At 37.1% G+C, this 27,029-nt stretch overlaps 1 protein-coding gene across 2 annotated transcripts in view; it reads right to left on the bottom strand.

Moving 5' to 3' along the window:
- Positions 1–7,487: 7,487 nt before the first annotated feature.
- The window catches only part of LOC131050201 (molybdopterin synthase sulfur carrier subunit), an 83,510-nt gene continuing 63,968 nt past the window's right edge, over positions 7,488–27,029 (bottom strand). The window contains exons 2-3 of one of the 2 annotated variants that reach the window (XM_059218492.1): positions 17,855–17,970; positions 7,488–8,029 (exon numbers count right to left, since the gene is read on the bottom strand). In XM_059218492.1, coding sequence (XP_059074475.1) covers positions 7,698–8,018 — 321 coding nt within the window. In that variant the 5' untranslated portion in view covers positions 8,019–8,029; positions 17,855–17,970 and the 3' untranslated portion in view covers positions 7,488–7,697. The remainder of the gene's footprint in view (positions 8,030–17,854; positions 17,971–27,029) is intronic. The other variant, XM_059218493.1, reaches the window with a different exon arrangement.

Here is a 27,029-nt window from a genome sequence, read left to right as displayed (position 1 = left end):
GCCATCACATGAAAGTCCACTCCCCCTAACCATGTTCCAAGACCTTAGGGTAACAACATCAATACAACAACAAGGAGGCATGTTCAAATCCCAATAATAACATCCACATATAAATATTCAAATTTGAATCAATAACCAAAAAGTCATAATGCGAAGTCACATAATGTAACCAAGAGCCTCATAATAACCAATAATCATGAGCAAGGTATTATCCCTTTTGCTTAGCCATAAGGTATTACAATCATCCACAGCAAGGCAAATCCATCTTGTTGGAACCACAACAATACTCAAATATCCATCTCAAATCAAATAAGCCATCTCAAGAAATCACAAGGATGTGAAAACAACCTCTGGTACAAAATACAGACTTAAGAAAAATTGACCTTGAAAGTCAAAAGACCAGAAAACAGTAAACAAAGAAGAACAACGCAATCATCAAATGATTCAATGTTTTTGTTCAACAGTTTAGCACATTCAACGAGCCAAATAGTGCATTTGTACATTAATCTAGTGCTTTCACTCAAAACATTAGTGTTTATGCTCAATCTGTCAGCGCATATAGAAATGGTGCATTCAGGATTCAGAATAGCACAAATACAAAGAAGGGTAGTGCATATAACCATAATAATAGCAGATATACCCAATAAGGTAGCACATATGATACAGGGTTTAGCACTTCTGAACACCAATTTAGTGCAAATACAACAAAGGCGAAATCGTCTCAAACACGAATAAAAATAATGTGACTAAGTCCAAAATACAAACTCCAAAGCATTGCATATACAACAAGAGACTCGAAAAACTCAATTCCATCCAAAATTGAAACATAAATGGCAAGATCACATAAATACAAAAGCTAGAGACCAAATGGCACAGTGCATAAAGTTATTTACGACAATCATACAAAATCCACTCTCAGTAATAAAGCTTATGAAATCAAAGACTCCCAAAGCACGCACTCACCGCAATACAATACAACATGCTTCTGAGGCAAGAGTACCAAAGTCTCCTAATATAGATTCACGGATCAAATCTTCATTGCAATACACAGAAAGATAGAAATAAAAGCCATTCACGATGAAAAACCAAAATAGCCCTCAATATAAATCAAACTATAGTAATACTTTAGATATTTTATCATTCAAATTTTTTTATTTTATCACACAGCAAACCCAATTTTTCTTCCTATAGACAATCTTATACAAAAAAGCCTTTCGAAAGCAAAATGTGCAGAAGGTGAAAATCTCCAACCTAGTAAAATAGAAGTTGTGGACCAAGAAATTCAAAGAAGCACAAATCCAAAGCCAAGCTCCAATTTAGTTCAAAAATCCAAAATCTTCAAACAATGAAAATTATTTTCCCAACAAGCGAACCCCTGCAAATGCTTAGAAAACTCTATGTATAAAAATTAATCCAAAAACTATACAATCTCCCTGGCCAATCAAAATAATCCAAAATATAATAAACTATACCATTGCAAAAATTGAAATGAAATAATATTAAATAATATAATCTCACCTCCTAAATCTCACAACCAAGAATAAAAGAGGGTAGGTAGAGTAAATAATAAAATTGAAATGAAATAATATTAAATAATAGAATCTTACCTCCCAAATCTCACAACCAAGAATAAAAGAGGGTAGGTAGAGTAAATAATAAATAAATCAATCAAATGAGTAAATGGGAAATAATAATAAGAATAACCAATTAATTATTTTTTTTATTGACAATGCTTTTGAGACTTGAACTTAAGACCTCCCATGTAGGAGGTTTGCAACTAACCGCTGCAGTGTGGGGTCATCCCCTAAATACCTAATTAATTACATAAAGCATGAGTGCAATAATATAAACACCCAATTAAATATAAAGCCACAAAACATAATAATATTAAATCAACAATAACTAAACAATAAATAAATAAATAATAAATCCAATAAATCAAAAGCCCAATAGTATAAATGCTCAAATAAACATTATTCCAAATAACATTAATAAATATTAATCCTTAATAATAAATTACCCAATCATAATTAAATATCAAAACTTTATTTTAAATTAATTTTAATGTTAATAAACTTTATGAATCGATTAATTATTAATTAATTAATAATCACAACTCATAAGGCAACCCGACAAAAAGGGTTGAACATCATACCACATGACACTAACAAGACGACTCACGCCAAGACACTAAATTGACAGGGTATCAACTTAAGCCTAAAGTATGTAGGAGAAATTCACGTCACCTTCAATCAACTTGACATTGGGACAAAGACACGCTCAAACCTATGAGACCAAGCAGAGTCAATGTCTAGTACATGCAATCCTGCAACCACCAATATCCACAAGAAAACATATACATCACAAATATAATAATATCATCAAACAAGTGAAAAAGAATTGGGACATCATATCATGCTCGTAATGAGTGGTATGACACCATTTTTATCACAAATACAGTAGTAAGATAATCACGGCAATCATAACATCCTCTCATCCAGTATAACCATGAAGTGGTGTTAGCACTACAAGATACCATCATGTTATCATAAGCAATATAAATCACACATGTATAATGAGTGCATTTAGATCACCAAATATAAGTCCATCCATCATAATAATACAGGATATATCATCATCCACATAAATCACCAAGTATCATATGTCAATATAAAATGTCTAGCATCTACTATAAGCATCTGAGATATAAATAAAGCCATAAGTATCATGAAAACATCATCAAAGAGAGTCTAAGAAAGTTTATCGATGCACAAAAGAAAGATAAGTTTGGGAGAGGCACTACATATTATGGTGGTCCTTACATGAATCAGCCCTATGCGTGTTATATGATGTCATCTTAGTTCATCATACCCTTGTGCCTAGTATCTCATTCTAAATCAAATTAAGTGCATACTATATGGTAGTTATCATATGGTGCTCAACAATCTCCCCATCCATCTATCCTACATGTTTAGATTTCATTTACTCTATATTTTTATCTCCCATATATCTATCCCATCTATTTTCCTCATCCCCACTTAATTTTTTATACCATGTGAACTTCCATCCATTCCCATCTTACTTTTTCTATACCATTACATTTTTCTTGACCTCAATGCACTTTTATTTCATTCATTGTCACTTGCATCCATTCTAATAATTGTGTTGTCGATTTATTTTATCGTGCATAATATAGACTCGTTAGTCTGTCCATTATCATTTCCATCCATTTCATTATCATTTATTTTCATCTTGCATAATATATACTTGTTAGTCTATCCATTAGTCATTTTCATCTTTTCACCCATCATCATCGACATCATATTCCTAGGCTACTACATCAATAACACATCTACCATAATCATTCATAAATCAAGCATGCATCATCTCATCTATTTAGAGAGCACCAGCATGTTATCTTGAACATGCATGTCCTCTCAAGGAGGTATCCTCATCGTCATCTTTACTCTTGTCATCTTTCTTCTTAGTCACTCCTTTGAATGATTGGGGCATCTTCAATCTAACCATTTTCTTCCAACATCCATGTTTTAATCTTCTTTGAAATGATGCTACTTCGTAACACCATCTCAAAGAGGGACAAAATATAGATGCCTAAATATGACCACTTGTGTTTGGTCAATTTATCTCTATTTCATTAATTTCCCATCATTTATATTAATTAAATATTATTCTATTATTTAATTAATATTATTTATTTCCTCTCTTTTCTTAAGGCGTGTCCTAAGATAAATAGTTGATTTTAATTATCTGCCCCATCTATCCTACTTTACCCATTTATATCCTATAAATTAAATAAATAAATCTTATTTATTTAATTTTCACCTTACATGCCACATCCTCCTACTCTCCCATTTGTCATAATCCAATCCCTCTTTTTACTCTAATCCTAATATACCCCCTAATCATTTTCACACTCTTAATCCTTGATTTAAGTGTGGTCAACCCCACACACACACACACACACACACACCCAATCACATCATGCACATGAGCCCTTGTACATGTGACATGGCCTTACTTATTGTCCTCTCTAGTACCCCAAAGGACGCATTCCTCCTATTTTGGAGTGTGAAAACAAACCCTACCTTTATGGAAAGATGTCCTTCCAACACCATCTACTCAATGGGAGGTTCGACATAGTGTAATTTCATTTAATTGGTTTGAATTCCGTTCGCCCAATCTGAGTGTTTGATTTTTGTGTTGTTTGGTTTTTATTACTTAAATCATTCACTTTGACACAAATTTCATGCAACAAGAAGCATATAGCTTGAAATCAAACCTCTCTTTGATCTATTGGTTGCTACCTAACTAAAAATCTAATGCAAGCTTCTAGGTTGATCAATTGATTAGAGCAAGAATATCATGTTACACCCATCTTCCCCATGCATTGCATGTAGCACACAAAATGGTAAGCAATGTGTGTGCTATATTTTCATTTCATGATTTAGAATAGATCATCATTATAATGTTATGTTTGCTCACAAGTCAAGACACTATATTTTTCATTTAGTCTCATCATCATACATGCAATTATATATCATTTTATTTATTTTTTAACTCTAAAACGCAACATAGATTTAACACTTACAGAAATGGTTTGTTATACCAACCATAGATTTAACACAACACACAACATATACATGGGAACTTTTTTGGATTAAAAAAACCTCAAAAAGCTTCATTTCATCATAAAACACTTATAGAAATGGTTTGTTATAACATAGACCAAACTTGGGGAATGCTTCTTCATACTTTCACATGGCCAATTATGCCTCATTTGCATAGTGATAGAATTCACTATAAATCTTCAAATGCTTTCACTCTAAATGAGAGAAAACCTCCATATATATAGAAGGGTTGTAAAATACTTGAAGAGGTATCAATCACACCTATTAAAAACAACCATCTATAAATAATTAATAATCTAAATGTTATTAAAATCGTTAATTATTTAAATGGTATATGTTGTATAAAGCATATAATAAGTATAATATTTTTATAATCTTATGATAGAACAATATATAAATGTTATAAGGGTAATGACCCTTAATAACATTATGTTTGAGCAGAGTTCTCTTAACTTCAAATCTAGTCACTCAATGGCCTTTTCCTTTGGATGGGCTCTCTAGGGGTAGTGTCTTACCTCTTCTCCTAGGTCTAAGCTCTCGGATTAAAACATCTACTAGATAATTAGTCAAAGGTACAAGAAGGGTCTTCCTAAATTCGCCTCCTAGTCACACAGTAGAGTGAGGGATGTGAGGTTGAGTAGGTTAGGGTCTAGCAGTGTTTAGGTTGGATCTCTAGACACCCATTTTTTATTAGTAACTTGATTGTAGGTGTGTTGATTTGTGCTTGGATGCAGTAATTGTTTTTGTTCTATCTAGCATTTTACTATTTATGCTTTGTGTTGGTTTATCTAATTTATATTGTTTATGGCCCTTTGAAACCAACTTACCTTAAAATAAATAAAACTTTATAAATTCTTAGGTCGCATACAATAGACGTAAAAAGAAACTAAAATTGATTATTTACTATAGTTCTACATAAGAAATTATTAAAGACATGCATGCACTCTATTAAAGGATGCCATTGGAAAATTCATATACAGAAATACTGGATTCACATACATGCTTTCTTTTTTGAAAAAATTATTGTTCTTACTAGAATTTTAGATGTATTATAAGAGGTTACTAGGTCACAAGTGAAGATCTTAGTATAACCACCTTTTAACAAATAAATTTCAATAAATTTGTTAGACTTCATGAAATAAGTATGAAAAAAGAAATGAAAATGGTTCTTTATAATATACCCACACCAAAAACTATTAAAGCATTACTAGTATATGACATCATGAGCGTCTAAATAGCATAATACCTTTACCGTGATTGAACCTAAGGTTAATCTAGCATAATAAAGGGCTTTGAAATGATCTTTAAGCAAACATTTTGTAACTCAAAATGAAACATCTTCTATTTGTTAGTGCAACTCTGTGGAATACTATATTTAAAATATATTTTCAAAAACATTTTGATTTGAAACTGTTGTGAGCCTCTTTGTTCCATCTTATGCATTGTATATATTCATGACCAATAAATCTATGCCTTTGTCATAGCATTCTAATTGTTCTATGAAATGGATTTAGAGTAATTTCTTTGTTGAATTTAACAAGGGAATTCCTACAAAGACCTTGTGAACATATAAAAGCTACTGAAACATAAACTTGTTAATATCATGACATTGGGTGTATAAATGTGAGTAGTTCAAAGGTAAGTATGGAGATACCATTGCATGGTAAGTACCTATCAAATACATTAAAACATATTGACTGCACATTATAGATGACTGGTAGATGTCTTCTTTTAGAATGCAATTTTAAGTACTCTAGCTTTGATTCACAATAGCATAAAAATATATACCTTTACAACAACCTCGACTCTTAAGTTGAACGTAAAGTGTAGAGGGGCAAATAGAAGTTTAAAGTTTATCTCCCATCAAGAACTATTTTAGTCAAACTTTAACAAAGATCAAAAAAATATACCCGAATAAAAATCTAAATTAAAACATCTACAACACAAAAGTATTATTATTAAAAAAATATTGTTTTATTATTCCTTTAACATTGATCAGCACCTCTCAAATCATATCCTAACAAAGAAAGGTCATATGTTATCTAATTATAATGGATCACTAACCGTTTCATAAAATAAAATCATATTAGATAAATCAATATAAATTCCATAAAATAGTATCCTATGAGTAGAGATGGTGAACTAAGAGTAGTGGCTGAACCAGGAGAAGAACAAAAAAAAATGTCCCCCAAACTCATTGTCAAATATGTCATTGCCTTCAAAATAGAACAAAGATTGGAGGAAATCCAATGAAAATTAAAAGTGGTTAGGCATGCCAGCAAAATTAAAAAATAAAATGTGCTAAAGGTGTGTTTGAAAGTGCCACTTTATGGTACACCCCCATCAAATGTATTACAATATTTGACTCACCACTTTAAACTGTAAGGATACACGTTTATTCCATATAATATAATTCATATTTTTATTATTATAATATAACTTTTGTTTGTAGATTTATACAATTCTAATATAACTTTTATTTGTAGTTTTATACTTTTTTTGTATATATCTGATATATCTATGATCCAAACTCCTAGATTTACCATCAGATTGTTCAAAATAATTCAAGATGTCCTCTCAACATAAAGAAGGGAAAAATTACCGAAGTTATGAACCTAATAAAAATTCAGAAATACATATAAAATAGAAACTATGTTCAATCTTTATTGCAGAGTCCAAGTGAAACAATCAAATTGTAAAATTTTGAAGCACTAACAAACAAATGTGAAGATGAACAAACAATCTAGTTTATTTTATTTATATTTGAAGATAATTTACAAATATTGCAGCAGCTTCTTATGAGCAACAAACATCAACACTAAACATTAACACCAGATGTCAACAATAGAAAACCAAGAATCGCATTAAAATTAGAAATACAAAACCAAGAATCACATTAAAATTAGAAAAGTTATGTCACTTTGGGGATTCCAACCACAGTTTACTTAAGTTGGTGGCTTACAATAACACTAGGAATGTAAACTATTTATCTTACACAAAAAATGGAATGCTTGGCCACATTGAACGTGTGCACAGATAAAGCCAATTTCAACCTCCACTGATTGGAGGGATAAGCGCAAGTTCATCTCCATCTTTCACAATAGTAGAATCAGAAGTGTACATTTCATTTAAAGCCACCGCCATGCAGTCATATATTGCTTTTAAACTTGGTACTTGCAGTATAAGCTTATTAACACAGTCCAAAGTAGTTGAACCTTCTTCTATATCCAAAACCTTATCAGATACACCAGCAAGATCACGGGCCCTGGCAAAGAATAGCACTTTCACTTTCATGTTTTTCTTCTGTTCCTGAGTGCATTTGTCTAGTTCCTTGGTTTCTATATCACTTTCTTTCATTTCCCTATCCATAATAAGTTACTCTGCAAACAAATTGAAAATCTGGATTAATATAGCTAATAATGCAGCAGGCATGCAAAATCAGTCTTGCATGCCATTTTTTATAAAAAATAGTTTGTGAAACAATTCGTGTATATTATCAACTATCAAGGATTAATTTACCGATATTTTAATGTCACTCTAGATCACACATCCCTACATAAATAATACCACTCCTGCAGACAGTCAATCATATTGAACACAAGTAAAGGATGCCATGCAGACATAATATAACATAATGCAATATGCAGAAGAAAAAAATAGAGTAGATGATATTCTTCAGAAGATTATCATACAGCAACACATATAAATAGCAAACAAAGAGACATCATATGTAAGGAAGTATACAGCATTGTGAGATGTAGTCCACAATCATGAATAATCACAAATTTTTAGTAACGGCGGGAAGTATATGGGTTATTTTGTGAAAATATCTGCGAGATGATGTAACCAAATCATTCATAGGCCCCAACTCCAAACTGAGCTGCAAGAAAATAGCTCGTCTGATAGATGTTCAGATTGTTCTTCTCAATTCAAGCAATATACTTGCAACTCATGAGAAGTTCTAGAAGCCGAAAATTGGGGGTGCAGGGACTGGAGGAATTGGATGCAGGAGAGTGATGATGCCGCTTGATAGGATTTGAAGGCTTATGAAGGGAATGGCAGTTGACATGGTAAAATAAAGGCATTGCTCCAATGCCCTGAGTGCAAAACTTCACATTAATCAGAGGAGCTGAATAATCAGGATGAAGAGTGAACTTCTCTAGCTGCTGATGATAAAGAAAATGGTACCAGACAGAGATGAAGAAATAAGCCAACCGAGGTGGTAGGTTTAAGTAAGGAGGAAGAGGATGTCCCTGCTGAATAGCCTGAACAGCAGGCCTATTCTGGAGAGCTGGTGAAAGCTTATCTATAGCAGACTTTGATATGGAGGTTGAAACTTAATACATGGAGTATACAGGAAGATGAAGATAGAACATGATTTGATTTGCAGCTAGTAGCTGAACGCTGTGCAGGAGGATTGGAAGCCCTATTTTGGCTCAGGTTCAGGAGCAACTATGGAGTGGTTAGATAAATACATTCCTTAGAAAGGAGAGCATCTTATAGCTTGAAAGGCCAACGTGTCCTACTGCAGAACCTGCTAAAAAATGTTATAATGTCATGAAGACTGCTCCATGATTTAGCTCTTCCTTTCATTTATTGAAGCTAGCATCTCATAGTCTTTTCGTATAAACATGTCAGTGATTTTACTCAACCTTAAGTGATTCAAAAAATATGGTAAAGCGTTGATCTTAAGCATTATTACTGTTCTCAAAACAATCACTCATAATGATCAGACTCGAGGAAGAACTTAGGAAAAAGCCTCACTTTATGTAATCATTAAAGCAGTTGGTATCAGTTTGTTTATTAAGGGCTAATTTGCAAAGGTCTCCAAGTTTTTTAAATGATGATTTGCATGTTTTGGAAAAACACGTCCAAGATTTAAGGTTGTGGATGACCATGATGCTAGGGTTTAGAAAAACGTGTTAGATTTTGATACAATCATCCAAATTGACACTGTTGATAAGAAAAAGAGCTTCACTTTAATTTTAACTCAAAGCAATAAAAAAAGATAACAGTTTGCAACAGAGAAATCACATGTTATGGAAAGAGAACACCATAGACCATTGTCAAATATGAATCAAGCTCATAGTTGGAAATTTTGCCAGCATTTTCTAACCCACAGGATACATTTCTCCAATTTCGCACTATTTGAGTTTTGCTTACAGAGTCTCCAAGTGCTTACACTGAATTTTGTATCGAGTTGTCACGCCAAAAATCATCATGCAACTTAATGCTCATTTCATATTAAATATTTATGGTGTATTTTGGTTTTAAAAAAGAACACTAAAATAGGTTATCTGTGTCCAGTCATCAAATTTTACCTTTATTTTTCGAACTATTGAGTGTTTGGATACCCCACAGCTGTTGTTGTGTAGCTAGGTCGGATCCCTTCTAGGGTCGACCTAGTGCACAAAATGCCAAGTGGCCTGTCGGCCTTGGCATTTGGATAGCTCAATTGTTGAGTCTAATTTGGTGCATGCCCTATTTGGGCGAACCACTTGTGTGTAACTTGTAATTAAGTTAAATGTAACTCGCAACTAAGGGAGACTCATATGTAACTTGTAATATATAGGTCTGACCCTATCCTTGGCGACAAAAGTATATGGCCGACTTGAGGTCTATTAGGAGGTATTGATTCATATATATGCAAGGTCATGATTGCATCAATAGATATGAATTCAATAACATGAAGGACATGTAGCGTGCTCGAGGGTGACGATAAGAGCTTATCGTCTATGGTTGGGAAGGCAACAGATCTGATGTTTGCATGTGGTTAACGAGAACTGCCATAAAATCAACATGGTATCAAAGCGGGTTCCTTCTATAGAGCCTAACCGCTTGTAGGTAGATCATGTGCTTTTGAGGGAGTTCAATCAAAGTAATTTGCAGACTGAGAAATCAAAGTGCAGGCAAAAGTCGATTACCGAGACCTCGCAAAGCCGCCATGTGACCTCACTGGGAAAGCTGAAAGACATGAGAATCTGCAGCATTTTCCGCTTCAAGGTTTGGTGGACGACTCATTGGGTTGGAAACTACCATGGAGGATCTAGCTATTGATAAGATTGTTAACAATGGTGTGGGCCTCGTTCTACCGGAGCGTGTTGTGGAACTTTATGATGCATTGCACTTGTATTTGTCTCGGACAGGGATCGATGGCATGAAGGTCAATGTTATTCATATTTTGGAGTTGCTGAGCGAGGGCCTTGGCAGGCGGGTGGAACTGGCTAAGGCTTATTTTAATGGGCTGAGCGAGTCCATGAGGAAGTACTTCAAGGGAAATGAAGTGATTGCCAGTATGGAGCACTGCAACGACTTTGTGTATCTGGGCACTGAGCAGATCACCCTCGATCGTGTTGGACGAATCAAAGGTTGCATTCAAGGAAGATTGCTTGCACTTCTTCGCAGAGGAAGAATCAGCATTCACAGGGAGTCTGACTTATCGTCAGAAGGAACCTTGAACGAAGAGGTCAAAAGATTGATTTCAACTTCAAAGGAAGCTTGTCGCTTCAGCGTTAGAGGGAGCCTGACATTTCAGCTTTAGAGGGAGCTTGAGGAAGCCTAACATTTCAGCTTCAGAGGGAGCCTGACATTTCAGCTTCAAAGGGAGCCACGTCATCATGAAAATTTGTTAATGAGTTCTTCTCTCTGAGGGAGAAATTCGAGGTGCAGTCCCTTGTTAATGAGTTCTTCTCTGTGAGGGAGAAGTTCGAGGTGCAATCCCTTGTTAATGAGTTCTTCTCTATGAGGGAGAAGTTCGAGGTGCAATCCCTTGTTAATGCATTCTTCTCTGTGAGAGAAGTTTGAAGTGAAAGCCCTCGTTCCACCCTCTGTGAGTAGGTATGGTGGATCCACCCTCTGCGAGTAGGCATGGTGGAGATGCATTCTTCTCTGGGAGAAGTCTAAGGTTAGAGCCTTTGTTCCACCCTCTGTGAGTAGGCATGGTGGTAATGCACCCTTCTCTAGGAGAAGATTGAGGTGAAAGCCCTCTTCCACCCTCTACGAGTAGGCATGGTGAGCTCACCCTTTGGGAATAGGTATGGTGGGTATCTGTTGTGACGTATTCACACATCGCCCCATTGCAAATGGGGACCCCTACTTTTTTGCTTTCTAGGGTTTGCTTTCTTGGTCTTTTAGGGTTTTGTATGTTAGCCTTTGCATGATGAGTGTTGCCAAAGGGATCACTAAGATAGCAGGCTCTATTTTAGCTAAAGGTGAGTCAGTGGATGCTCCGGGTTAGGGTTTCTTTGAAAGTCTTCCTTAGGGCCTGGTTTTGCTCTTGTTGCTAATTGTGTCTTGCTTGGTGAGTGAATATCATCTTTGAAGGTCTGAGTTGGACAAATTTGGCTAGAACATGGAAGGAAATGAATCAAAGATCAAGACTAAGGCAAAGTCAAGTGGAAAAGGAGGTGAATTAAGCCCAAAAATGAATTTCGCTCCTGATCCTTCCAAAGGGTCCAGAGCGAATTTCTCCACAAGACACTCCACCTCGACCCAAGCTCTGAGCTAATCCTTTCCTAGGTTTGAATGAAGGTTAAAGCGCTTGTGTAAATGAAGAAAAGTGAAAATGAAGCCAGGACTTGAGCTCAAGGAGGAATTTCGCTCTTGACCCTTCCAAAGGGTCTAGAGCGAAATTCATGTAAAACCCTATTTTTCACCAAATTCTTGGGCTAGATGTCAACTTGAAGAGAAAATTCATGTGATCGTGATGGAAGGAGGCCTAATGAAGTTTGTCCAAGGTATGAAGAGGAGAAAATGAGTAAGAAATTAGCTCAAAAGGGGAATTTCGCTCCTGACCCTTCCAAAGGGTCCAGAGCGAAATTCACCTTTTCCTCTATTTTGCTCTTTCATATGGCCAAGTTTTGGATTTATGAGGCGTATTTGAGGAGACTTGAATGCATGTTTGCCTTGGAGAGGAGGTTTAAGACTACAAAATGATGGAAATTAGCCTAAAGAAGGAATTTTGCTCCTGACCCTTCCAAAGGGTCCAGAGCGAAATTCTTGAAAACACCCATTTTCTTCCTCGTTATGGCCAAGTTTTGGACTTCTAAGGCATGGTTGCAGTGACCTTGAGGTGTTCTAGCCTTTGAAAGAAGTTTGAGGCGATGAAATGGTGAAAATCAACCTAGAATGGAAATTTCGCTCCTGACCCTTCCAAAGGGTCCAGAGCGAAATCTTCCATCTGACCTTCTATCTTGCCTAAAATGATGAATAGAGTTTGAAAGGACCTTGAGATCGATCAACTTTGAGAGAGAATTGGATAAATCAAGATTTTTGCTCCTGACCCTTCTAGAAGGTCCAGAGCGAAAATCCTCATAACCCTCATTTCCTTCCTAATTTTGGCCAAGTGTTGGTCTCTAAGGCATGTTGGAAGGTGGATTGATGTGTTCTTGCCTTGAGAAGTGAATGAAAGCATTGGAAAGTAAGGATTTATGTCCAAGAATGGAAATTTCGCTCATGACCCTTCCAAAGGGTCCAGAGCGAAATTTCCCATAAACCTCATTTCCTTCCTTGTTTGGACCAACATTCTAGTTTTGAAGTGATGGGATGTAAGAATGTGAAGGATTTTGTCCTAGATTGTGAATTTCGCTCCTGACCCTTCCAAAGGGTCCAGAGCGAAATTCTTCAAAGCACCTATTTTCTCCTTGGATGAGGTCAAAACTTTGGTTCCTATGGCGTATATGGAAGTGGAGTGATGAATTTTTGCTTGGAAATGTAGATTGGAGTTCAAGAAATGAAATATCAAGCCTAGAGTGTGAATTTTTCTCCTGACCCTTCCAAAGGGTCCAGAGCGAAATTCCCCAAAACCACTTTTTTCCCTCAATTTTATGCCAAGTCTAGGGTGGTTCATGGTGAATTAGGATTGGGAGTGTCCTTAGGTGACCTTGACTTGCTAGCGGTTATCAAAATGATGGAAATTGAGCCAAATCAAGAATTTCGCTCCTGATCCTTCCAAAGGGTCCAGAGCGAAATTCCTAGGATCACCTATTTTCCTTGCAAATCAAGTTGAGTTTTTGGTTTTTATGGCCTAGATAGGAGTGAGGCGATGTATCCTTGGTTTTGGAGGTGGATTGGAGTTGAGAGAATGGGAAAATAAGCTCAAATCATGAATTTCGCTCCTGACCCTTCCAAAGGGTCCAGAGCGAAATTCCTAAAAACCACCTATTCCTTTCATATTTGTGCCAAGTCGGGCCTAGACCAAGGTGATAGAAGCCCTTGAGATTGCCCTTGAATGGATTGTTGTCTCCAAAAATGATGATTTTGGGCTAAGAGGAAGAAATTCGCTCCTGACCCTTCCAAAGGGTCCAGGGCGAAATCCATTATAGGTCCTGTCCCTGGCCATGATTTCTACCAAAATTCTCTTTTCTGGTCATTTTGAAGTCAAGCAAAATGTTGCAAACATGGGAGAAGGATCCAAGGATAAGAGTCCAAGTATATAAAGTGAAAAAGATAGACCTTGGTGAAGGAAAACAAGCAAATCATGAATTTCGCTCTTGACCCTTCCAAAGGGTCCAGGGTGAAATTCACCAAATGTCCTTTTTCTTCCAAATTTGTGCTAGACCAAGACAATGATCAAGGTAGATTGGGCTTAAAGATTGCCAAAAACATGTCTTAGAAGGGGTTGTGAGTGAAAGAAGTGAGTGTTTTGTCCATGATCAAGAAATTCGCTCCTGACCCTTCCAAAGGGTCCAGGGCGAAATCCTCAATTTCACCTAACTTGCTCATGATAAAGGTCAAAGCATGGATCCCTAGGCTTTGGAGGAAGGAAAGCTATCATATGTTTGCCTTGGGAGGAATTTTGGAGTAAGCAAGTGATAGAATTATCCTGGAATGCAAAATTCGCTCCTGACCCTTCTAGAGGGTCCAGGATGAAATGTTTTTGAAACTCCTATTTTTCACCTTGTTTGGGCCAGGCGAAGAGCTAATTGTGAGATAATGTTGAAAAGAGATCTAAATTGGGCAAAATAGCAAATTTCGCTCTTGACCCTTCCAAAGGGTCCAGGGCGAAATTCTTATAGGGCCTATCCCTGGGAAGGATTTTGAGCGAACTTTATTTTGAAGTCTTGTTGTTGATGATTTAAGGTGGAAAATGCTTTGTTGAAATGAACATGTCATATGTACTTAATCACCTTTTGGTTTATTTTACAGATGGAGAAAACCAGGGCAAGGATGACCTCTTACAGTCCAGCATCATCAACGACGACCAATTCAAGTCCAACATCAAGGACGGCCACTTCCAGTCTAGCATTATCAAGGACGACCAATTCCAGTCCATCATCGTCAAGGACATTCCACAGGCAAAAGGGAAGACTCAAGGTGTTCAAGGAATTGCCAGCTACCTCCAGAATCTTCACTTTGCCACACTAAGGAACCACAAGATGACAATGAAAGGCAATGCCAGCATTTCAAGTAAAGGTACACCATCTATCCAGCACATCAAAGACAAAGGAGGTCAAAGCAAAGGTCCGTTGAAGAAGCAGATAGTTTCAGAAGAGTTAATTAAAGTTAGCTTCTCAGCATCATCAAATTGAACATCAACCAAGTTACAAGTGTCAGACAAGGTGGCATCCCAGTCATCACTCCTCCAGTCAGATTGGTCCACCTCAGCATGACCAGATTCAATGTACCTAATTTACCGGAGGCGGCACAAACTTCGAGGCACCTACCCCTGCTTCCTATTGGTCCTCACTCCTAGAATGTAATTTTCTCATTGGCTAGAGGAAGTTTGTTGTAACAAACCCTAATTAGGGTTTCTATCTTCTAATCCTAGCCATTGATTCTAAGTCCATCAGAGTCGTCTATTTGTAAAGGGTTTCCCTATATAAGCCCTGGCTCCTCATTTGTAAAGGTTAATAGTTGGTTGATAGTTGGTTAATAGAGAATAGATAGTAGTGAATAGTCAAAGAGTAGGAAATAGTTAGAGTAGAATAGAAAGAGAAGGCAAAGATTGTTGCCAAGATGTTGTTGTAAAGGACTTGTAAACTTCATTGAAGAAATGGTGAATTCTATGGGTCGATTCAACAATTTGCATGGTCTCTATACTTCTCAAATTTGATTTCATGTTATTAGATGAGTGGAAGAAATGTGTATGATCGATGGTGAAATTTGTATATCCATACTACTAGCAATTTGTTAATTGCAGACTTGCCTTGTGTAGTCAACTGGAATCATTCAGCTTAGGCTTAACTTCAATTGTCGCTTCTTCATCGATATGCATCAACCTGATGGTGTCCATGCCTGTAGTGGTGATCTGAACATCATAAAGCTTTCCTCAGAAGATCGCACTAACCTTGTGGAGATGGTCCTGGGATGTCAAAGCAAGACTTGGTTAGAATTTCATCAAAGGTCATTCATTGCTCTTACATTCTTAGTATTAGAAATAGATCCCGTTTCAACCCTTCTCCTTTTTCCTTTTTTTTTTAAATCTAGGACCAATAAAATCTCACGTTCTAGCAATATCCAAAGCAAATCAGACGTTCAGGTCGTCGAATGTAAGTCCCCTTGTGATTCCAGCAAAATCACATCATACCGCAAAGAGCTTATCCACACGTAGAGAACCTACATACAAGAACCTCAGAGTTGCCTCGATTGATCCTTCGGCGAGATCTTCATTAGTCGGGAACTTTGTTCAAGAGAGGATAAGGTACCTTTAGGTATTTTATTCTGTGTTCGCATGTGTACAAAAAACACACAGTATCATGGAAGAAATTCCATGATGTGCTTGTTCACCCTCTGGGAGTAGCTATGGTGAACGTATTATTCATGGGAGTAGCCATGGTGGTAATCACTATGTGACTTGTTTATTCAAAAGGAATCCACCCTAGCAAAGAGGGAGTGTTGTTGTGTAGCTAGGTCGGATCCCTTCTAGGGCCGACCTAGTGCACAAAATGCCAAGTGGCCTGTCGGCCTTGGCATTTGGATATCTTAGTTGTTGAGTCTAATTTGGGGCAGGCCCTATTTGGGCGAACCACTTGTGTGTAACTTGTAATTAAGTTAAATGTAACTCGCAACTAAGGGAGACTCATATGTAACTTGTAATATATAGGTCTGACCCTATCCTTGGTGCCAAAAGTATATGGCCGACTTGAGGTCTATTAGGAGGTATTGATTCATATATAGGCAAGGTCATGATTGCATCAATAGATATGAATTCAATAACATGAAGGACATGTAGTGTGCTTGGGGGTGATGATAAGAGCTTATCGTCTATGGTTGGCAAGGCAACAGATCTAATGTTTGCATGTGGTTAACGAGCACTACCATAAAATCAACAACTTTTTTAAGTAGCATGAATGTAAAACTCACCTATATTGAGGAATTCCATTCACATGTAAGTTGTAACACTTTTAGAACTCAATGTCCTGCACTTGCATATTGTGATAGGATATCTAGATCAAAAGGAATTACAAATATTGCTTTGCACCAGATTTGGTCATGTATATTGAATGGACTGGATGGGCATTCAATCCAATTAAATATGAAATCAAGAAAACAAGTTTGTTCATCAGATATAGGCTTGTGTTTGAAAATATATCATTTGGTAGTGCTGGAGGATTTGAATTTGTAAATTTGCAAACAGCATTATCAAAAAAATATGTTTCAACAATTAGTAATCTGTGTACTAAAATGCATATGGTCAAACAGATTTGAAAATACTTTCTTTTGAGATGATAGATATTGTAGCATCTCCAAAGAAATTTGAATCATACCATTTCTTTATTTAGCGTAATATCACAGAATGAAACAATAACAACAATCATAGACATTAACATAGGGTGATTCAAGATACTTCAAGAATAAAGATTATAACTAGGAAAGTCTATAGTATGAATAAGATGTCTTGTCTCCTGAAGCAGTTCTAACTCTCAAGTTTGAAGTTAATTTGTGTTTGGGCCAAACAAGAACAATCAAGATTCAAGAAGGCAAAAAAAAATGTTTTACATCTATATATTATGAGGAAAACTGTTTTTTCATGGTTTTGAAAATTGCAACATGAAAACGATCGGAAATTTGATTGTACCTCTGAAAAGAACAAGATGAAATGTTAAGACAAAAATTCTGTTGTCAAAAAGCACAATGACCCTTCAAGTACACCTAATAGATCCAGAGCTCAGGTTGAAACCCGGTGGACAACTCTCTAGATGAAGTTATGTAATGCCCCGGCCTAAAATTTAAAACTCAAAATTATAACTTGTGCCCATCCATACCTGTGGGTCTTGAGAGGCTGATGAACACTGATCATAAAATGCAAGTAGATGCTGGTCGGTGGCAGATCCTTTCAGAATTAATATGGCAGCCAATTCAATATTTGGTGTTTAGCATGCTGTGCCAATTCACAAATCAATAATTAATATTTATGATATGAAAAATGCCAGCAAGGCTGTGGAATTTGCTCATACACCTGTGATTTCCTTAAAAAGGGATTAAACAATAGTTAACTAAAATTATTTTATAATATCAATAAAAAAGTCAAAGTGCATATGAAAGGTTATGACATTTGAAGAAAAATGATATATAAGGAAATCCAAAAAGAAGACTACATTTTATATCTAATTATTACCACTTGTGGAGCATAGACTGTTGTTCAGTAACCTGAGGACGAAACCCCCTCAAGGTTTAAAACTAGAGGACGAAAACCCCCTAATTTCCATTACTGAATTAGAGGACAAAAACCCTTGATTAAGGCAGATTGGGAGAAATTTCAAAGGCATTCACATAAAGCAGATTTCTGCAGCCTTTGAGATTAACCAGCAACTAATACTAGAATTAATTCAATCATTTTCTGGGCTGTACACTAAGTATTTAAAATAATATATAAAAATATTAACAGTAATTCCTGAACCTTCAAGGAAAGTAAACTTTATATTTATTAATAATTGTGCCAAATTATTGTCATTGTGTGCTAGAGTTTGAAATATTAAAAGAAAAGTAATTGGGACACTGCAAGCTATAGGTGTGTGTGGAAGCTTTAGAGACAAACAAGTGCAAAGCAAGAGACAAATAGAGCTAAAATGGTAAATGCAAATTTATTCAATTGTTCATTCTATTCATGACATACTCTTGAGAAGGATGTATGACCAATATCTACCTATCTGCTGCCTCTCTCTATTACACGTCTTTCTAACATCACAGATATGCACATATATAGATTACATAGGTTCATGTGGAGGCCAAGGGTCACTAGGAAGTTGAACCATTTCTTATGGAAATAAAACTATTTCATTATATTGACTCCTTATCTCCCAATAAATTGTGGGGTGTAACCTTCTGTTGGAAGTTGATTGTTGGTGAATGACATTGCATAGCATGAGCCTCAAAAGTGCCACCTGGACTGCCACGTCAACTACACCATCAAAAGTCTGCAGAGTGACACTCAAAGCAGCACAATGAATTGTGATGAAAACTAGACTTTGTGGTTTGGTTAGTGTAATGTCCCCACTCTAGTCAGTATCAGTTATTAATGGGTTAGCCTATTACTTGGACTCTCGTAGGCTAACATGTTTGAATAGAGAGTCTCAGTGGTAGTTCCACTTCTTCAATTTAGTCTTGGGTTCAGTTCCAGGGCCTTAGCAGTCAGTGTGTGGGCTTGGTTGGGGGACTTACTATTTATAGTAAGTCAATCTGGCAGTTGTGCTATTTTTAGTCAGGGCACCAGGACACATGGGAGTTATTCAGTGTTGACTCCAGCTTTAGATGGCACGTCAAAAGACTGAATAATGAAGGAGATATTAATATTTTAGTGGTTAAGTTATTTAATTAACTTATATGGTTATTATAAAGTCATAAAGTGACTTTATTAAATTAAAAGCCACTTAAATATTATAAAGTGATTTTTATTAAATCACTTAAAGTGAATTTGGGTGCCCAAGTTGATTAATAAACTATGCAGAGTGAAAAAAATACATTTTAATGTATTTAAAAGGCATTTGGGCGTACTTCTTGGAAATCGTGCCTTTTTGGGTTTATTAAGGCAAAGCAAGCTATTCAACCTCTATTATCGATTATTTGAAATTGCTTGTTATTTTGCTCTATGGAATTCTTTGACAAGGGTTTCAGAGGTTTGGCCATTGGAGAACGGAAATTCTTCGTGGATCTGTGAGTGTGAGGTTGTGGAAGACCAGCTGAATTATTGCAATTGTGAAGGCTTCATTCAGGAGTCTTATTGTGCTTCAACAGAGATTCTTTTATTCAGATATTGCAGATTTTTCAATAAGGAAAGGGCAAATCAGGTTAGACACCCCTTTTAGCAGCATATTCATTTCAATAAACAGTCGTACAGTTTCCAATTGTTGGTCGTACAATTCAGGCTTGGCACATGGGGTCTAGGAAAATGACTCCCTGGTAGAGCAAAAGAGCATAACTGAGATGAGTTCTACTGAGCTCACGATGATGGTTGCTCAGAATTTGTCTGGGAGGTTGAAACACCTTCCTATTTTGCAAATTGGTTGCACCATTCCCAATGCCCAGCATATTCAAGTGGTTTCATCACATTTTTGGCCTAGAGAAATTATACTCTGGACTTGTATGTCTATTTTGGTCAGTTTCCTAGTCTCGGCTGGCAAACTCCAGAATTCTTTATTTAAAATAAGTTGAGGACCTACGTGTATGTTTTATGTATTAATTTCATTTGCAGCAGTTATCTAATTCATAATATAGATTCAATTACCCTATATTTGGTATTGTTGTGACGTATTCACACATCGCCCCATTGCAAATGGGGACCCCTACTTTTTTTGCTTTCTGGGGTTTGTTTCTAGGTCTTTTAGGGTTTTGTCTGTTAGCCTTTGCATGCTGAGTGTTGCCAGAGAGATTATTAAGAGAGCAGGCTTTGTTTTAGCTAAAGGTGAGTCAGTGGATGCTCCGGGTTAGGGTTTCTTTGAAAGTCTTCCTTAGGGCCTGGTTTTGCTCTTGTTGCTAATTGTGTTTTGCTTGGTGAGTGAATATCCTCTTTGAAGGTCTGAGTTAGGTCAAGTTGGTGAGTGATGAAGTCTGGAATGTCATCCTGATCTTCAAATGTCCTAAAATTTGGTTGTCTGGAATGTCATCCTAATCTTCAAATGTCCTGAAATTTGGCTAAGTCTGGAAAATTGAAGAATCCTCCAAAAACTAGATTTTGCATTATAACTCCTGGAGGTTTGAAACCACTCTCAAACATCCTGACAGTATATATGGAATATAACTTAAAGTATTCTTATACTTAAATGTTATATTCCATAAATGAATCCTGACGGAGAGGCTAAAATGTCAAATTTCGCTCCTGACCCTTCCAAGGGGTCCAGAGCGAATTTTAATTTTGCTCCTAACCAAAGCGAAAATTCGCCAAGGACTCGGGATCTCACCTAAGTCAAAGAGTGGTTGAGCGAATGGGCAAGGATATGGAAGGATATGCATCAAGGCATGAGTCTAGGCCAAAGTCAACTCAATTCCAATGTAAATCAAGCCTAGAATAGGAATTTCGCTCCTAATCCTTCCAAAGGGTCCAGAGCGAATTCCTTTGTAAGACACTCTACATTGCCCAAAGTCATGAACTAGCTCATTCCCAGGCATCTATGAAGGCAAAACACTTATTTGGAGTGAAGAAATGTGAAAATGAAGTCAGGATTTGAGCCCAAGGAAGAATTTCACTCCTGACCCTTCCAAAGGGTCCAGAGCGAAATTCATGTAAAACCCTATTTTTCACCAAATTCTTGGGCTAGATCTCAACTTGAAGAGCAAATTCATGTGATCATGATGGAAGGAAGCCTAACGAAGTTTGTCCAAGGTATGAAGAGGAGAAAATAAGTGAGAAATTAACTCAAAAAGTGAATTTCGCTCCTAAACCTTCCAAAGGGTCCAGAGCGAAATTCTTAGAAGTCACCTTTTTTCCCTTGTTTGCACTGAAAAACCTTGTTCCTTGGGTATGGTAAAGGCAATTTGATATGTTCTAGCCCTAGGGAGTGATTGAAGGAGTTGGAGAGTGTGGATTTTGTCTAAAACGTGAATTTCGCTCCTAACCCTTCCAAAGGGTCCAGAGCAAAATTCACCTTTTCATCTATTTTGCTCTTTCATATGGCCAAGTTTTGGATTTTTTAGGCATAGTTGAGGAGGCTTGGATGCATGTTTGCCTTGGAGAGGAGGTTTAAGACTGCAAAAAGATGGAAATTAGCCTAAAGTAGGAATTTCGCTCCTGACCCTTCCAAAGGGTCCAGAGTGAAATCCTCATCTGACCCTCTATTTTGCCTAGGACATTGGAAAGACCTTGCTTTGAGCCAAGTGTGTGGCAAATGGACTTGATGGTGGTAAGGAGAGGCAAATTTGATCAAGTTTAAAGATGGATTAGATGAAATCGTGAAAATCAACCTAGAATGGAAATTTCGCTCCTGACCCTTCCAAAGGGTCTAGAGCGAAATCTTCCATTTTACCTTCTATCTTGCCTAAAATGATGAATAGAGTTTGAAAGGACCTTGAAATTGATCAAGTTTGAGAGAGAATTGGATAAATCAAGATTTTCGCTCCTGACCCTTCCAAAGGGTCCAAAGCGAAAATCCTCATAACCCTCATTTCCTTCCTAATTTTGGCTAAGTGTTGGTCTCTAAGGCATGTTGGAAGGTGGATTGATGTGTTCTTTCCTTGGGGGATGATTGAAAGCATTGAAAAGTGAGGATTTTGTCCAAGAATGGAAATTTCGCTCCTGACCCTTCCAAAGGGTCCAGAGCAAAATTTCCCATAAACCTCATTTCCTTCCTTGTTTGGACCTACATTCTAGTTTTGAAGTGATCGGATGTAAGAATGTGAAGGATTTTAGCCTAGAACATGAATTTCGCGCCTAACCCTTCCAAAGGGTCCAGAGCGAAATTCCTTACAAACCGATTTTTTAACCTTGCTTGGGCTTAAAACTTTGTTCCTTGGGTGAAAAACAATGAAATTTTATCTTGTAATGAAGAATGAGATTGAAAGGATGAAGAATCAAGTCAAGAATGAGAAATTCGCTCCTGAACCTTCCAAAGGGTCCAAGGCGAAATTTCACAAAACCACCTTTTTTCTCAATTTTATGCTAAGTCAAGTGTGGGTCAGGATGAGATAGGATTGGAGGCGTCCTTGAGCATGACTTTGACTTGTTGGTGATCTTCAAACTTGAAGGAATTGAGCAAAAACATGAATTTTGCTCCTGACCCTTCCAAAGGGTCCAAAGCGAAATTCCTAAGATCACCTTTTTTTCCCTTGCAAATCAAGTCAAGTTTTTGGTTTTTATGGCCTAGATAGGAGTGAGGCGATGTGTCCTTGGTCTTGGAGGTGGATTGGAGTTGAAAGAATGAGGAAATAAACTCAAAACAAGAATTTTGCTCCTAACCCTTCCAAAGGGTCCAAAGCGAAATTCCCAAAATCCACCTATTCCTTTCGTATTTGTGCCAAGCCAGGCCTAGACCAAGGTGATAGAAGCCCTTAGGATTGCCCTTGAATGGATTGTTGCCTCCAAAAAAGATGATTTTAGGCTAGAGGAAGAAATTCGCTCCTGATCCTTCCAGAGGGTCGAGGGCGAAATCCATTATAGGTCCTATTCTTGGCCATGTTTTTTAGCGAAATTCACTTTTTAGCCTTTTCGGGACCAAGTGAATGTTGTCAAGTTGAGAGAAGGATCCAAAGGTGAGAAGCAAGGTGGAGAGAAATGGAGTTGAGTGAAGGAAAACAAGCAAAACAAAAAAATTTGCTCCTGACCCTTCCAAAGGTCCAGAGCGAAATTCTTCAAACCACCCTTTTCTTCCTTGAATGAAGCTAAAACTTTGATACCTATGGCATGGTTGAAGGTGGAGTGAGGTATTCTTGCCTTGTAAGGTGAATTAAGGTAAAGGAAGTGTAAGATCAAGCCTAAAACTTGAATTTCGCTCCTGACCCTTCCAAAGGGTCCAGAGCGAAATTCTCAAAATATCATTTTTCCTTCAAGTTTGTGCTAGGCAAAGGGCTAGTTGTGGGATTATGATGAAATGAAGTCTAAATTGGGCAGGAATGCAAATTTCGCTCCTGACCCTTCCAAAGGGTCCAGGGCGAAATATTATAGGGCCTATCCCTGGGGAAAATCTTGAGCGAAATTCCATTTTGATGTCTTCTCATTAAAGATTTAAGGTGGAAAATGCTATGTTGAAATGAATATGTCATGTGCTTAATCACCTTTTGGTTTATTTTGCAGATGGATCTCTCCCAGTCCAGCATCATCAAGGACGACCTCTTCCAGTCCATCGTCATCAAGGACATTCCACAGGCAAAAAGGGAAGACTCGAGGTGCTTTGAAGCATTGGAAGACTAGGAGTGTTCACGGAGTTCAAATTAGCCTCAAGACCTCATTCTACCACAAGATGACAAAGAAAGGCTTTGCCAACACTCCCAGGCGGAGGTGTACTTCTGGAGAAGGATGACTTGAAAATCAGAAAAACTTCATCAGACACATGGGAGTCAAGGAGAGGTACTCCATTCATCAAACACATCAAAGACAGAGTAGAATCAACCAAGGTCGATACCAGGGTCTGTTGAAGAAGCAGATAGTTTCAGAAGAGTTAATTAAAGTTAGCTTCTCAGCATCACCAAATTCAACATCAACCAAGTTACAAGTGTCAAGCAAGGTGGCATCCCAGACATCATTCCTCCAGTCGGATTGGTCCACCTCAGCATGACCAGATTCAATGTACCTAATTTACTAGAGGCGGCACAAACTTCGAGGCACCTACCCCTGCTTCCTATTGGTCCTCACCCTTGGAATGTAATTTTCTAATGGGCTAAGGAAGTTTGTTGTAACAAACCCTAATAAGGGTTTCTCTATATAAGCCCTGGCTCCTCATTTGTAAAGGTTAATAGTTGGTTAATAGAGAATAGATAGTAGTGAATAGTTAGAGAGTAGGAAATAGTTAGAGTAGAATAAAAAGAGAAGGCAAAGATTGTTGCCAAGATGTTGTTGTAAAAGACTTGTAAACTTCATTGAAGAAATGGTGAATTCTATGGGTCGATTCAACAATTTGCATGGTCTCTATACTTCTCAAATTTGATTTCATGTTATTAGATGAGTGGAAGAAATGTGTATGATCGATGGTGAAATTTGTATATCCATACTACTAGCAGTTTGTTGATTGCAGACTTGCCTTGTGTAGTCAACTGGAATCATTCAGCTTAAGCTTAACTTCAATTGTCGCTTCTTCATTGATATGCATCAACTTGATGGTGTTCATGCCTGTAGCGGTGATCTGAACATCATAAAGCTTTCCTCAAAAGATCGCACTAACCTTGTGGAGATGGTCCTGGGATGTCAAAGAAAGACTTACTTAGAATTTCATCAAAGGTCATTCATTGCTCTTACATTCTTAGTATTAGAAATAGATCCCATTTCAACCCTTCTCCTTTTTCCTTTTTTTCCAAAATCTAGGACCAGTAAAAATCTCACGTTTCAGCAATATCCAAAGCAAATCAAACGCTCAGGCAATCAAATGTAAGTCCCCTTGTGATTCCAGCAAAATCACATCCTACCACGAAGAGCTTATCCACACATAGAGACCCTACATACAAGAACCTTGGAGTTGCCTCGATTGATCCTTCGGCGATATCTTCAGCATTCGGGAAACTTTGTTCAAGAGAGGATAAGGTACCTTTAGGTATTTTATTCTGTGTTTGGTCGTGTACAAAAGACACATCAACAGGTATCTATTTAGTTTTATGAGCAATTCTTGCTTGGTGCACTTGTTACTTTTTATTTAAAATTGTTCAAAACCCTTGAAAATCCAAAAACAAATCAGCAAAAGTATTTCAAGAGAGTTAGAACCAGCAGGGTTCTTACAGTTAGGAGGTGTATTAGACCCTACTGAAACCATGGCAGAAACTGTAGAGTATTTGGGTGAAGTATGGTTACTGCACAAGTGTTTATTCCTGTGAAGAGTGTTATGTGCCATTGCTAGAGCCTGTGCTCTAATGTTATATATATGCACAAGGTTCATGCCGTGGAAGTCAAGAGTCACTAGGAAGTTGAAGTCTGAACCATTTCTTATGGAAATGTAACTATTTCCTCATATGACTCCTTATCTCCTGACAATTGTGGGGTGTGACCATTTGTTGGTAGGTGCTTGTTGGTGAATGACATGCCATAGCATGACCCTCAAAAGTGCCACCTGGACTGCCACGTCCACCACACTATCTAAAGTCTACAGAATGATGCTCAAAGCAGCACAATGAGTTGTGATGAATACCAGACTTTGTGGTTTGGTTAGGAGGTTTATTGGAACCTGCTGAAGTTATGGCAGAAACTACAAAGTATTTTGGTAAAGTATAGTTACCACACAATTGTTTATTCATTTTAGAGTGTTATGTGCTACTACTAGAGTGTGTGCAAGACTTGCTAGAGATGGTTTGTTGGTCTGTATGTTACCAAAAGCATCTGAGAGGTGGTCTAGTGTAGTACAGACCAATGAAGTGTTACCACATGTATTGCAAGCTATACGAATGGTGTTGGTATTACCACATCTATGATTGTTGGTCAATCCTCTTGGATTAGTTGCCCCTCTTTGTGAAACAATAGTCTTAATTGCATTGAGTCTGGGAAGCAAGTGCCAAGCTTTGGCTTCTAGCTATTGCTTGGTGAACCATTTGGCTTGTTGTGGGAGCTGACCCTTTCTAACTACCATGTGCATGTAAACATAGTTTCCAAAACGTAATCTATCTTTGCCACAACACGTTCTTCTTCAGTTGGAGGTGAGTTGCAAACACCTTGAGTATGTAGAGTATGGCACAAACTTCTCAAGAGTCGTGTGGCATGTGTGAAGCAAGAATTCACTTCAAGAATTTGATATCTCTTACTACCAATTGTTACAACTACATTGTGAAGATTGGAACTATACACAAACTTTTGACTATGCATGTAAGGATGCCCAAGAAATATTTTAAATACCTCCATTGGCCCTATATCACAAACTATCCACTCCTATAAAGGATGAAAAGAATATGAAAAGAAACATTGAAGAGTAAATTATATACCTTGGTCGTTGCATACACTAAAACATCCCAATATGTAGGGATATAAATGGGGCATGGCAGGGAACTTCAATCTCTCCGTGGTTTCTAAAAAAATAAATTATTCATGCTACCACCATCAATCATGACGCTCAGTGGCTCCCTTTCACCCACATTTGTGAATGGAAAGGTCACCCATTCAATGAACCTCTACAAACCAATTGAACAAAAATTTCTGCTAATCCATGAGTTCTTCAATTTTGCTCCTGATCATCATGTGTATCTCCTCTTATATCGGTTTGGCCTTCTTGAAACAGGTCAATAGGTAGTCTAATGGATCTCTAGGTACAACATCAAGGCTCAAATACTCTAATTACATTCAATAGAACGTGCAAGATAAAGATGAAATTCCTCTAATCC

The sequence above is a fragment of the Cryptomeria japonica genome, chromosome 3, assembly GCF_030272615.1.
Source record: "Cryptomeria japonica chromosome 3, Sugi_1.0, whole genome shotgun sequence".
Lineage (NCBI taxonomy): Eukaryota > Viridiplantae > Streptophyta > Pinopsida > Cupressales > Cupressaceae > Cryptomeria > Cryptomeria japonica.
This window is presented reverse-complemented; position numbering and strand designations above follow the sequence as displayed.